At 37.0% G+C, this 14,227-nt stretch overlaps 1 protein-coding gene across 2 annotated transcripts in view; it reads right to left on the bottom strand.

The window, feature by feature from the left end:
* LOC122080628 (ABC transporter C family member 3-like) overlaps window positions 1-9,822 on the bottom strand; it is an 18,896-nt gene extending 9,074 nt beyond the window's left edge. Inside the window, exons 1-5 of one of the 2 annotated variants that reach the window (XM_042647423.1) lie at window positions 9,398-9,822; window positions 8,179-9,295; window positions 7,788-7,874; window positions 7,053-7,703; window positions 6,790-6,954 (exon numbers count right to left, since the gene is read on the bottom strand). In XM_042647423.1, the coding sequence (XP_042503357.1) occupies window positions 6,790-6,954; window positions 7,053-7,703; window positions 7,788-7,874; window positions 8,179-9,295; window positions 9,398-9,822 (2,445 nt within the window). Of the gene's footprint in view, window positions 1-6,789; window positions 6,955-7,048; window positions 7,704-7,787; window positions 7,875-8,178 lie in introns of both variants that reach the window. The other variant, XM_042647422.1, reaches the window with a different exon arrangement.
* Window positions 9,823-14,227: the final 4,405 nt, after the last annotated feature.

The raw sequence follows: 14,227 nt of genomic DNA on the forward strand, positions 1-14,227 counted from the left end.
AAAAGCCTCACAGGTCTTCAACCTGTTCCAACAATCCAAAGCACATCAAAGTCAAGTATCAAAAGTGAGAAGGAAGCCCTTCTGGCTCGATTAGCTGAGCTCGGTTCTGACTCAGAAGGCGAAGCAGACTCCAGTGATGGTGCATACAGCCTCAAATCCATCAAAGGATCCATTCCTGCCCACGAACTCTGCTATGGCCAAGATCCATATGAAGATGACCTTGACTATGAGCCTGCCAGCTCCAAGGCATCTTCTTCAAGCAAATTCAAAGAAGTCACCTCCCGACGATCTCGCTGGGCTACAAAATCAAAGTCTTCCTCGACCAAAGCATAATTTGGTCCTCAACGTCTGCTAGGACGGTTATAAACTAGCCGACCGGTGTCGTCGAAAACACACCTAGTCAAATAACCTCGGACAACCTATTAAGGAAAGGAGGTACTGTTACTATCCCAGGTTAAAGGATAGTCCGGCCAATATCCGGATCAAACACATAGGATATAAACCTCTTGATCAAATCAATACGGAGAACAGTGTCTCTGACACGTGGAATACTGTGGTAAGATCATAGAAGATTCCAAATCATTTGTCGACAGCAACTCCAAGCAAAGATTCTAAATCATTTGTCAATAGCAACTCCAACTTTCGGCGCCAACAGTTCCTCAACTGTCGGTAGTAACTGTTCACTCCAAAATACAAATTCAAGTGCACAGTTCCAAATAGTGATAAATGAAATGTCCAATAGTACCTAATTTGGTACAGTACCAAATGAAATCCAAATATTATCCAAACCCACATGTAATTCAAATGGGCCTCCTTACATTATAAAAGGAGCATCACCCCATTACCCAAATCACTTGGAAAACTTGACTTGAAAATAGATAGACAAACTAGACGAGAGAAGTTCTGCAGAAGTATCCTCCATCTGCACAAGTTCTTCGAAGACCTCCAAGAATTCCTATGAATCTCCAAGTGCTCTGCCGGTCTTCTCCAAACAGGCTCCGATCATCTTAAGTCTGATCGTCCTTCAAAGGTTAGCCACCTATAGCTCAAAGACTCCTCATACCAAACATCCTTCTTCTTCTCAAACCTTCCAACCCAAACCTACCCAGAAACCCAAGAACTCTGAATCAAAATCTCCAAATATTGTAAACTTTAATTTCTCAAAGTATATTTCAAATTACTTTTTTGCATTATTTGCTTTTTGCATCTGCATCTGCATCTGCATACAACAGCTTCTTGCTCTATCATTGGATCAAAGCCTACAGTCGTGCCTCTTGATTCCAAGAAATAGATCTAGTTAAGCAGTTTCAGCTTTATATATATATATATATATAATGGAAGAAAAAAGCATAGTTCAAAGATAATAATCAATCACAACTAGAAATAGGAAGATTATCCATGAGAAAACTTCCCACCTTTGGCATTGCCATCAGCAGAAAATCACCCCAAGGAAATCTAGCTATCAAAGGAGAGGAGGAAATGATTACATAAATCTATAACGGGGATGCATATTAGCATCCTGCTCTAGTTCCATAAGCATCAAGGGCGACCACACCACAACAGGATTAGAGGCACCAAATTTTGTAGCTATTTTCACTAGGAAGTTAGCTATAGGATTGGCGTCACGAAAGCGGTGAGAGATCTTCCATTCTATTGAGTCCAAATAGCATTTAAGTCCTGTCCATCTTTGAAAAACAAACCAAGGACCAAACCTCTAGAAAGAAGGGTAACCATGGAGTTGCTTTCAATCCATAACTTCTAAACATCATTAGCTTTAGCATGCTCGACACCTGAGAATACTGCGCAGAACTCAACTTCAAAATTACACTTCACTCCGATAGCCTCTTTGAAATTAAAACTCACCTCCACTTTCTAATTTCTAAAAACTCCAGCAATATCAGCCTTCCCTGGACTCCCTAATGAGCAACCATTAGTGTTCAACTTGAACCATCCTGACAGAGGGGGACACCAAAAAACTTCCATAGGCTCTCTTCTCTTACACTGAACTTTTGGGATGCCAATATGCCTTGCACACAGTAGATCCTAAATAGAAATAGATTCCCCAAAATGAACAAGATAAATAGAGCTGACTTCACATTGAATCATGGAAAATCACTGTCAATTGTGTTTAAAAGTACCTTCATGGTGTCTTGCATTTCTCTCCATCCACAGGAAATAGGGAATAAGAATTACACCACAATTCCAAACACTTTTGAAAGTTATTGATCTAGCTTCCCTCTTCCACCATCTAAATAGGTCCTCTACCTTGAGAAAAGAAGGCCATTGAGTGTTGAAAAGATCACAAAATGCTGCCATATGTGAGTAGAGTAATTCCAGGATAAAAATAAATGGATCATAGATTCTTTAGTAGAATCACAAAGATCACATCTAGACGACATCTGAACACCACGCCTATTAAATATGAACAAAAAGAATAAAAAAAAACAAGAGTGATACAAAAAAGAGGGTCAAACCACAAGCCAATCCTTTCACCTGGAAGAGAGAGGAGATGCACATGTTCCACCTTCGGCATTCGGCAGAAAAAGGACACCAACCTTAGCTCAACCACACTGAGAACAATCAAAACTAGGACTAAATAAGCCTAAATCTTGGACGACCTGAAGCATCCATGTCCAATCCATCTTGACCAAAGCCGACCAAGAAGAAACTAGAGAGGATACTTCACACCGAGCTGCAGATTTGGATAAATAGTCAATGATTGAATTTGCTTTGCGATAGCAGTGGGTGACATTCCATGCCTAGACACCTCATCATTTGTTGGCAATCTGTTATGAGCAAATCTTCAACCAGAAGTTGCCTGACGAGGTTGAAGATTAACTTTCTAGATAAGAGAAGACCAGGGAACCTTTGGATGTTTTCTCCTAATATTCTCCCATGCAGAGCAAATAGAGAAAACACTAGAGAGGGAAAGAGTCCAATGACAAGTGTCTTCCAAATTTGAAACATGAATCTGTTTGGCTTTGGCAAAAGACTCATTTAAACAAATTGAGTTCATAGGTGGAAAACACCACTTGTTGTCATGAATAAAGTTAGCGACTTTTAAATTCACGCCTTTAAAAAGAATCAAATCCAAGCTGGAACCCTCAACAATTGACTTCCCATCTCACCATTTATCAAGCCAAAAATTGATCTTCTCCCCATTACAAACAGACCATCATTCCAAATCAAAGACAAATTGCCACACCTTCTTTAGCCCAGGAAAAATAGAGGAAGATTTATAATTAGCTCTCAGAGAATCATCATCATTCACAAATCTTGCTCTGAAGAAATTACTCATGATAGACTCCTTGTGCTTGATTTTTTAGGCTAACTTGCACAACCAAGCTTTATTCACATATCACAGCTTTCTAATTCCTAGCCCACCCTCCTTCTTATGTTTACAGATATTCTCCCAGTTAACCACAATCTTCTTCTGCTTTCCCACATCATCAGACCACTCTATAGTTTTGATGGTTGATTGAGGCTACTAATACACCGCAATGTTATGAATGAGAATCCCAGATATCACTGATCTAACTAGCTCCACCCGACCCGCCAAAGATAATAATTTACCCTTTCAACCAACCGGCTTGGGCTTGATTTTATTCATCATATGGAGCAAGTGATTTTTGGTGGCTCTCCCTTTAGACATCTCCACTCCCAAATATTTTGTTGAAAGTCTAGAAATAGGAATACACAAAGTCTTTGAAATCTACTGCTTCCTGTGAGGCGCTACCTTCCAAAAAAAAAAAAAAAAATACTCTTATCCAAGTTAATATGCTGCCCAGAGAACTCCTGATACATGAATAAAAAACTTTGCAGATTTCTAACATAGGAAGCAGATGCGTTCATAAACATAAAGATATCATCAGCAAACAAGATATGGGATGGAGTAATTGCTCCTCTTGGACCAAGAAGAGCCTTCAATTTTCCATTTTCAGCTAAGTTTTTTAGATATCTACACAAAACTTCCTCTGCCAAAATAAAAAGAATGGGGGAGATCGGATCACCTTGACGAAGGCCACGCCCTGCACCAAATTAACCAATTGGACCACTATTCACCAGGATGGAGATTCTTAAGGAGGAGAGAATCTCATGGATCCAAGAAACCCAATTAGAAGAGACGCCAAATTTATGTAAGGTGGAAAAAATAAAATCTAATGAAAGAGAATCAAAAACCTTCTGAACATCTAATTTGATACCTGTACCCACCTCCCTTCACAATCAAGTGCATTAAATTTGTCAGTTCAAAAGCTAGACTAATATTTGAGGAAATGACTTTGCCTTTCTGGAAAGCTCCCTGTTCCATAGGAGATGAGGCAAGGAAGAAGAATAGACAATATGGGGAATAAGATTTGGAAAGTACTTTACAGAAGAAATTCCCCATACAGATAGGGTGGAGATTTTTAAGAGAATAGGCTCCTGACACTTTCGGAATAAGGTAACAAAGTAGTAGATCACCCCCATTGGGAGCTTACCCACCTTGAAAAAATGAACAACTGCTCTACAAAAATCAATTTCAATAATATTCTAAACTCGTCTAAAGAAGTTACCTAAGAAACCATTTGGACCGCCCTTTTGATTTCCTCCTTTGATGGAACAACCTCCAAAACAACATTATCACCTTCCTCGAGCTCCTAAGGAGTACATTCTAGAATTCCAAGCGAGAAGACACCTGAACTCACCCATGGAAAGATTCATAGTGATAAGAGATATAGGATGCCAAAGCCTGCTGGTCGAGATCCAAGATCCATCATCTTTCCTTAGAAATTGAATATGATTACGAGATCGCCTCATTTTCACAGAGTTAAAAATATTTAGTGTTAGGATCCCTTCTTTCATCCACTTTTGCTTAGCTTTCTCAGACCAAAGTTACGTATGCCTTTGAGAGGCCTTGAGAAAAGTTGTTTTTGCATCTGCTTCTTTATTGAAAATCTCATCAATCATTCTTATGACTTCAATATCATCTTGGATGGATTTAAGATCATTGGAAGTTCTCTACACTTCTATATTTAAGTTGGGAAAAGTCTGCCTCGCCCATGGCCTGATGGCCATCTTCACGTGCTTCAACTTCTTACTTATAACAAAAAATAGGATTGCAGCAAACCTCTTTTCCCCAAACCTCCTAAATGACAGATAAAATATTATTGTCCTCCATCCAAAATCCATTAAATCTTAATTAAGGGAATATTTGAAGGTTCCGGAATCACATCCGAAAGAATCAAAAGGGGGCATGATCAGACATAGTGCATTGAAGCACTGTTTGAGAAATATTTTTAAAGAAATCCATCCATTTTTCATTACAGAAGCTATGATCAAGCACTGCTGCCACATGACCTCTCCTACAGTTGTTCGTCCATGTAAATTTATTTCCCTGGGAAGGACCAAAATTAATAGACACGAATCTGCCATGGCTTGAAATTCTGCAGCTGAGCTAAGATTAAACCTTCCAGGACCCCTTTTCTCATTAGAAAAGAATGTTGCATTAAAGTCTCCTATCACAGACCATGGAATGGTGGACAACCCCACCAGACCCAAATCAATCCATAGGTTCCTTCGCAACACCTTGAAACTACTAGCATGAGCAAAACATAGGTCAACTTTACTACCACACCAATCAACCACCATTGTAATCTGCTGATCCGACATGGGGATAATAGAAGGTCGACCTTTACCTTGCTTCCAAAGAATCCATAAGTTGGGAACTTTGTCCACACGGTGATTATGAATAAAATTAGCTTCAAATCCCAATTTAGTAGGAGAATTTACTGGACTGAACTATAGGCTCCGCTACACATACAATATCAGGAGAATGCTCTCGTAACACTAAATTTAAGGCCCTAACAACAGAAGCCTTTTTCACTCCTCTTATGTTCCAAAATAAAACTCTCATCAGACAAATATGATTTAATGAGAATTGTCAGATTTACTAGTCTGACCACCTTTCCTCTTGTTTTTTTTTTTTTCCCTCCTTTAGAAGTACCCGTTGCTTCTTTCTCACGAGCAAAGATGACCTTGTCAATCGCCTCCATCTCCTGGAAATTCAGAGCTACTCTGCCATTCCTAACCTCCGTAACAGGGAAACTGGAGATCTGTGAATCTCCTTCACTAGCCTGGGAACGAGCTGAAGAAGAAATGCGACCACCTCTTTAAGTATAAGCCACCACCACCTCTTCCTCTAACTGCCGCCTCTCTCCTTGGCCGGGGAGGCAAGGTTCTCAAGTTAATTCTGTCCGCTTCAGTCAACTCATCCACTGAGTCAGCTTGCCTCCTCCCCATCCTCAGATGGGTCATGGCTACCAGGATCTGAATCCCACCCAGACCCAACAACCTCTCCCTCTTCCAAAATAGGAAGATTACGATTAGGAGAATTTACCAGATCCTACATGTTGGACTTTCCCATTAAAGAAGGATTTGACTCAAGGGAGTCTAGCATAATATGGATTTCTCCTTTCCATATCAGCGCACTGATTGGAATCAATTAAGCGATTTTTGGTAAGAGAATCGTGGCTAGTTATTTACCCATTAGGGAGTCTATCTTCAAGAATAATATTGAGGTTTAAATCCTTACTTTCACACCCAAGCATACATGCATCCATCACTAAATCGACCCAAGCATACATGCATTCACCACTAAATCAATTATGATGTGAACAAAAAATAATCTAAATTCAAAAATAAAATAAAGCGTGAATCAACTTGTATTATGGCTTCTAGCCATTGAGAATATATGGTTAAGATTTATTTTAAAATTTTAATCATGTGAAGTGGAAGTGGCTACAAAATTACCTGGTACCAAATGCATGCCACGATCATCGGAATAAAAACTACCAATATTTGCCCTGCAACTTGTGACATTACTGCAATAGTTCCCAGTAATCCTATGATTGAGATAAGAAGTTCTTCAAATTTATGTGGAATAGTGGTATCAACTGCACTTTGATCTACGGATACCTGTTTACAAAAGTAGAGTTTATTAAAAATTATACTAACTTTTATATTGATAAAAAAGATCATTCAGACCCCAAGAGCAATTATGCATATATACTAACCCGATTTAGAATCCTTCCACTTGGAGTAGAATCAAAAAATGACAGGGGAGCACGGAATATGCATAAATGCATTTTGTTGAAGAACATAGTGGATGTCTTGTATCCAGCAGTTACAATGAGCATAGACCTTATAAGTGAAAAAAGGGAGCTTCCAAGGGTTAAAGCAATATAGATAAAGATGAGAGTGGATCCTGTAACGTGAGGCCTTACATCCTCTGAAACAGGATTATCCAGCACCATCCAGTAACTACCAACAATTTGTAAAAGCTCAAAAAGAATTTGTGCCAGAAGTATTAATGGTACAAAACCCCCTTTATATGCAGCTGTAACATATTTCCAATAGAGTGAAAGATTAACTCCACCATTTTCTCTCGCTTCTTCTTGGACAAGTTGCCCTTTTGACTCAATCAATTTTTCTGTTTTGCAATTTTTGGATTCCCTTACTTCATCATCTTGAATAGATTTCTCACTACACAACAGATTACCATCTTCCTTATCATTAATTAAATTATCCAAAGCACCCCCATGTTCGATAGAATTAAGTTTTGCCAAAGCTTTCTTATGTGCACCCACTAATTCCATAAAATCAGTTCCTGAACAAAGAATTTCTTCGTACTTTCCTGCTTGAGTTATTTTTCCATCTCTCATCACCTGTCAAACAAAAGAAGGTAAATAATTATTCTAAAACAAAGTTGACTTACTTGAAGTTTGGAAACAAAGAGAGCATATTCTCACCAGGATAAGATTAGCAAAAGGAAAAAACTCTACTTGGTGAGTAACATAGATTACTGTTTTCGTACTCAAAATTCCCAGCAAACACTCCTGTACAAAAGTTTAAATGTTCATATTTAGGCACTCAAATACTCCTGTACAAATTTATGTAAATTAATTTTCATAACAATAAGAAACAAAAAACCATAGGTTTGATGCAAAAACATGCATTGCTCAATATCATGTGTCTATATGTCTTGATTGTTGAGGTAAGCATGATTTCATTAATCTTAAAAATATTTTTAAATCAACCTCAATTTTTTGTGAACAAAATTGTGATGTAAGCAATGAGATGCATATCTTCAACCAATTTTATTAAGAAAAGTGTTGGAAGTAGAGCTCAATAAGCAATTACCTTAAATAGATGAGTTCCTGTATGAGCATCAACAGCACTAAAAGGATCATCAAGTAGATATATATCAGCATCATAGTATAATGCACGTGCAATTTGGATTCTTTGCTTTTGTCCACCACTCAGGTTGATCCCCCTCTCCCCTATGATAGTCTGGTCCCCAAAGGGAAACAATTCTAGGTCTTTCTTCAATGAACATGCTTCAAGGATCATCTCGTACCTTTCCTTGTCCATCTCCTTACCAAATAATATATTGTCTACTATCTTACCACTCTGTATCCAAGGTGATTGTGCAACATAAGCTGTTGTTCCCTTCAACTTAATAGTTCCAGATACCTTTGGCACTTCCCCTAATATGCATGAAAGTAGACTTGACTTTCCAGACCCAACAGAGCCACAAACAACTACTTTCATACCATGTTTCACTTGAAAATTAAGATCTTCTAATGTAAGATTAGGGGAGTGAAGATCCCAAGAGAAGTTCCCCTTAACTATCTCCACTGCAACTTCGGCACGATCTCTTGGAAGCTTTTGTACTATATTTTGATCAAGGTCATCAAGATAGAGAAATGAGGTGATCCTATCAAGGGAGACTTTTATTTGAAGTACCATGGAGATAGTATCCGGGAGATTATAAATGGGCCCTTGCAACGCTTCAAATGTTGCAAGTGCAGTTAAACTCTTCCCCGAGTCTAACTGAATTCCCATAAGCACACAGAAACCAAAAGTAACCATAGATACAAACAAGGGAGTAGACGAGTAGACAAAGGAAGCCATAGCTGATGTATAAAGTAACTTCTTTAACCATTTAGTTTCAAATTTTCTATGCTCAATTATCTTAGCCAAGAATTTCATCTCCCATCCTTGGAGCTTGAGAATCCTCATATTCCTCAGGGCTTCAGATGTTACCTTCATCCTTTGATCCTTTGAATCCATTAATTCCCCCTGATTTTTCTCTTGTAATTTTACCAACGGAGCATTTGCTAACATCAAAATTATTGTGGCAACAAAAGCTACAAGTGAAGCAAGGCCAAGTCTACTATACAAGATGAACAATGCTAAAACAAGCTGAACAGGCACCCTCCATATATCGTGCAAGTACCAACTAAAAAAGCCAATCCTCTCAACATCAACAGTCATCAAATTAATGTTCTCTCCACTACTATGACCCTGCTTGGATTGGCTTGAAAGCCGAAGATTCTTCTCATAGATTATTGCAAACAAGGCAGCACTAACCTTATTTGACATTTTTCGTAAATGAAAAAACAAATGCCTCTCTGAGAGGCACCTTATGAGCTTTGAGAGAAAGAAAATAACCACTAACACATAGCCTTTATATTTTAGTTCATGAGGGCTTTTTAGGTACTGGAAAAAAGATTCAATAAGGTATGGTCCGACAAAAGAAGCCAATGTGCATATAATGGACAATAGACCCGTCCATAGAATTTCTTTCCACATTAGGAGAATTAATGCCTTCACCAACTTGAATGTGCTTACCTGACCACCATTACCACTGCTATTACCATCATATCCAAGTTTATTTCTAAAACAAGCGAAGATCAGATTGGCACTATCACAACTGGCAAGCTGAGGGACATCTTCGAGGTTCAATGTTTTTTTATACCCGAGTGCAACCAAAGAACCCATCCAAGAAAAAGTAAAAATACTAAACATATTAGCATTTGCATAAGAAGTTACACTCTCTCCACCAATACTTGATCCTTGTCTTTCATCATCTTTGTTTCGATTAGAACTAATATTCAAAAAAGGCTCCAAAAGATGCAAATCTTCATCTTCTCGCCCTTTGCCAAACATCCCAGCATAACAAATGGATAAACTAGCAATAATGGATACAACATCAGAGACCCATGACAGAATTGGTAAGGACAGATGTTTCCAATAGAAACCAAGATGTATAACAAGATGGAAACAAGACATTAGGAAGTAGAAGCCCCACCAAATCCTTAGTATAATAGGGAACTTACGCTCACTTGAATGAGAATATTGGATGTACAAGTAAGCAGAGATCACAAAACAAGTGAGTGTTCTGAATGCAAAATCCAATTGGGTAACAATCTTTGGATCGAACCAACCATGTTTATAGCCAGAGAGATAGTTTAACACGCATAAGAGAAGATACAAAAAAGACAGACCCATGCAAGATATCAGGGCTGACCAATAGTATAAAAAGTATGTATTCTTCAGCATCGGTTTTGAATTTTCAAGGGTAAGAATTGTGTATTTCTTACCAGCCCAATAAATAGGTAGAACTAATAACAAAATTAGGTGTGAAAATACAGAAAACCCATGCATGAAAATGGTTACAGAAGACTGCGAAAAGAATATCCAAATATTCATATCATTCTTTGATCCTTCAAAAAAAGCATCCATGTTTGCAAATTTTCTTTTCTTCGTTTTGTAATTTGGTGGCTTAGCTTAGATGGGTCCTTCACAAATCATTTCTTTTACCACATTTGATTTAATGTAGTGCCTACTTGCAAAAATTAGGGAAACTCTAGCATATAAATACCAACTATTTCCACCATATATGTTTCAAGAGACTTAGACCAATATTGGAATCTCAATATCACCCTTAATGTAGTTGAACCTGTTAACAAATAGGCAAAAAGAAATTGTTTGAAAATGTATAAAGAATAAGAGAATCAATAAACTTGTCAGAAAAAAAATGGAAGAAGTTGCAGGGATATATGATTTAGTCCATGTTCAATTAAGAACATCAATAAAGAATAGAAGCTTAGTATTTTAAGATGAAATAAAAACAAAAAAAATATTTTACAATTAACATATTGAAGTAAGATGCAAGGAAAGACCAAAAAATTAATATAATAAGAACTCCAAGTAATGCATTGCAATAGATTTCTATGGCAAAATAAAAAATTGAACTTCCAAATATCAAATCCTTGTACAAAATTATAAATAATAAATCACTGAAACACATAAGCAACATAATTAACTTGTGAATAGAACTTTCAGTTGTTGACATATAGTAGCCTCTCTGCAAGAAATCTTGCCAAATCTTTGATGGAATTTTGAAGATCATTGAATGTCAGTTGGGGGGGGGATCCTAGTGACACAACATTGCAACTAACCACACTCAACCTAATTTTATTTATGAATCGATGGCTGGATTGAGTAGTACACAAAGTTAAGTGACTCATTCCTATCGATCTCATATGATCAACATAATTCCATTTTCAACCAAAACCAAATTACCGAACAATAAGAGTAAGAGAAAAGAAGTAAAGGAGAAAGTAGGAGATCAATAGGGTTAAGTTTCCTAGTGATGCAGGTCCAGTTCACATGGCCGAAATATTTGAAGAACAATACGACCACCCTAAGGTGCTACGGAGGTCAAATAGTACCAAGGCCCAAGAGGATGGCTTGAGAGCTAGTCCTACACCACAAGACGAAGGGAAAACTTATAATTTAATTTTTCTTTCTTTTCTCTTAAGCAAAGATCTTGTGCAATCTCAGCCTTAGAATTTCAATTTCTAGGGATAGAAGCTGAGATTTTAGGATTTTATTTATCTATAAACGACCACCAAAGTTAGGCTATAAGGAAGTGAATTTTGAGCAATGAAATTGTTAGTTTCCCTACAAGATTGTGATCCAGATTGCACATGGATCACTGAGGACGAACTTCAATGATTTAATCCTAGAGAAACAAAAGAGTTAATTTTCACCAGAGGGGAATTCTTCCCACTCAGGGAGAATTGATGAGGACATCATTCTAGGATTTAGGAGTTATTAGAAGAGATGGAAACATATGCAATCACATGTCACATCATTATGACTTGATGACCAGTAAGTGTAATTCTTTTATTATTTTGTTGTATTTTTATTTGGGTCAAAATATCTTGTTCTAATGTTGGGATTATATGGGTAGTTGTTTTAGGAAATTACTATTTAGAGATTCAATAAGTAATTATATGTATAGTTATTTTAGGAAAAACTGTTTTTTGTTATGTAACGTTATGAAGCCTTTGTACTCATAATGACAAAACAAAGGATGAATAAAAGTATTATTGGAACTAGGTGAGTTTTACTCTCTTTTTCTGTAGCATGAGTGATTCCTACAATTCATGGAGTGAATCCACGAGGGTGTGAAGTCAAGCTATTGTGAGGCCAAGCCCCTCTCTCTTCCCTAACTCTTCCCTCTTATGTTACCGCTATCTTCCTCTCCCCTATACCTTTTCTACCAATCCCCATTTCTCCACTTTTATCTTGAATTACAGCCTCAAACATGATGGGAATCATCAATTAACAACAAAGAGGCAGTGGGACAGCAAAGAAAGACTTGTTATAGATTTCCCAAACCTGTCCTACATCAGTTCTTTCTTGAAACCTTGAAGAGTAGGAGATTTCCCTATCCTACTTGCATCCTAGAAGAGTTGAAAGACCGTTGGTGCTGCAAACACATCCCAGAAGAGTTGAATTTTATCCCATATCAATTCTATTTCCATTTTATTTTATTTTTAGAATTTTATCTTGGTTCATGCACTAATTTCATGAGCCATATTGGGTACCATACAGTGTTCTTCTGAGAAAACTTTTATCATCAAAATTGTTGGGCCATAAGTCCATGTTCAGTAGGCTTTGGAATCAGGTCATTGTGACATATATTGAGCAATATATCATTTTTATGAGGTCTCTCCGGATTGAAATTCTACAAATCTTGTGCTTATGTTTGAGCTTGTGTAATTCGCTCTCCCGATCCATTGGTTTCAACAGCCTATATCTTGAGATTTGCATCACCTAGTCAATCTCACAACTACATAGTAATAAGGTTTAAAAATAATCTATAATTACAAGCAACTCCCTAACTATTGACCCATAAACCCTGGTTATATATAACTAATTGTTAGTAATATACAACTTTGTGCACAACTAACTACATTAGCATATTTGTCATTAAAACATTTTTCATATACAGGAACATGCTTTTAGGCACTACTTACACAACACTACAACTAACCACACTCAACCTGATTTTCTTTATAAATAAATCACAAGTTCAGTAACTCACCAAGTTAAGTTTCAATCCATTTCATATGACCGATACAAATTCAGTAACTAATTAAATAACCCCATTCTTGAGATGCTAGTTATACTTCACCACTCCTAAATTATAATAGATGTGCAAGACTACTATTATAACTCTATTGCATGTATAATTGCCCACTTAACCCTAGTAACAAGACTAGCCTAAAGTCTATTCTATCACATCAATATGATAATGGAAACTGTGATGTAGGACAACAATGGATAAGTGGCTTGAACTATTTTGGTTGTAGCCTTGTAGGCTCAAAATTGTCCAAATGATTTCTAACAGCCCTACAAATCAAATAATTATTCAGAAGAAAAAAAAAAAAAAAAATACCACAATCAATAATCAAGAAAAATTCAATTAAGGCTAAACAAGCAGGTATGTAATACAACAAAGCCATCAAACTTTACGACCATTAAAAATGGCATATCTTATTTTTATGGCATGTGTGAAGCCCATCTTTTTCTGTTTTCTTTTTATTCCAAAAGCGCCATTATATACAATAGAAGACATCTCCTTTATTAAAAATAAGTAAATGGCATCATTTTAATCCCTCAATTACTTGAGGGTTAGCCAATCAGTTGTTTCCCACTTACTTATCGTACGAAGAGTTGATCCACACTCCTCCTCCCCTCCCCTTACATATGGCATTTACTCTCTCTCTCTCTCTTTTAGATTTTAGGAAAAATGAAAGTGAAAATCATCAAGCATTAATAACTCAAAGTTTCTCAAAATTCAAAAGTAAATTTGAATTCAAAATGCCCAACGGACTACATGAGGACTAAGTCCACGGACATCTCCAATGACTCCTCAAATCTCTCTCAAAGTTGTTGAGTTAAACTCACTGTGTAACTCTCTCTCTCTATCTCTGTCTCTCTCTCTCAAACTTCAAATACATTAATACTTTGTTGTAATTAACTTTACATTATAAATATAATATCCCAATCACAAAGTGACAAGGGAGAATTCGAACTCAATCTCTTT

This window comes from Macadamia integrifolia, chromosome 6, assembly GCF_013358625.1.
Source record: "Macadamia integrifolia cultivar HAES 741 chromosome 6, SCU_Mint_v3, whole genome shotgun sequence".
Lineage (NCBI taxonomy): Eukaryota > Viridiplantae > Streptophyta > Magnoliopsida > Proteales > Proteaceae > Macadamia > Macadamia integrifolia.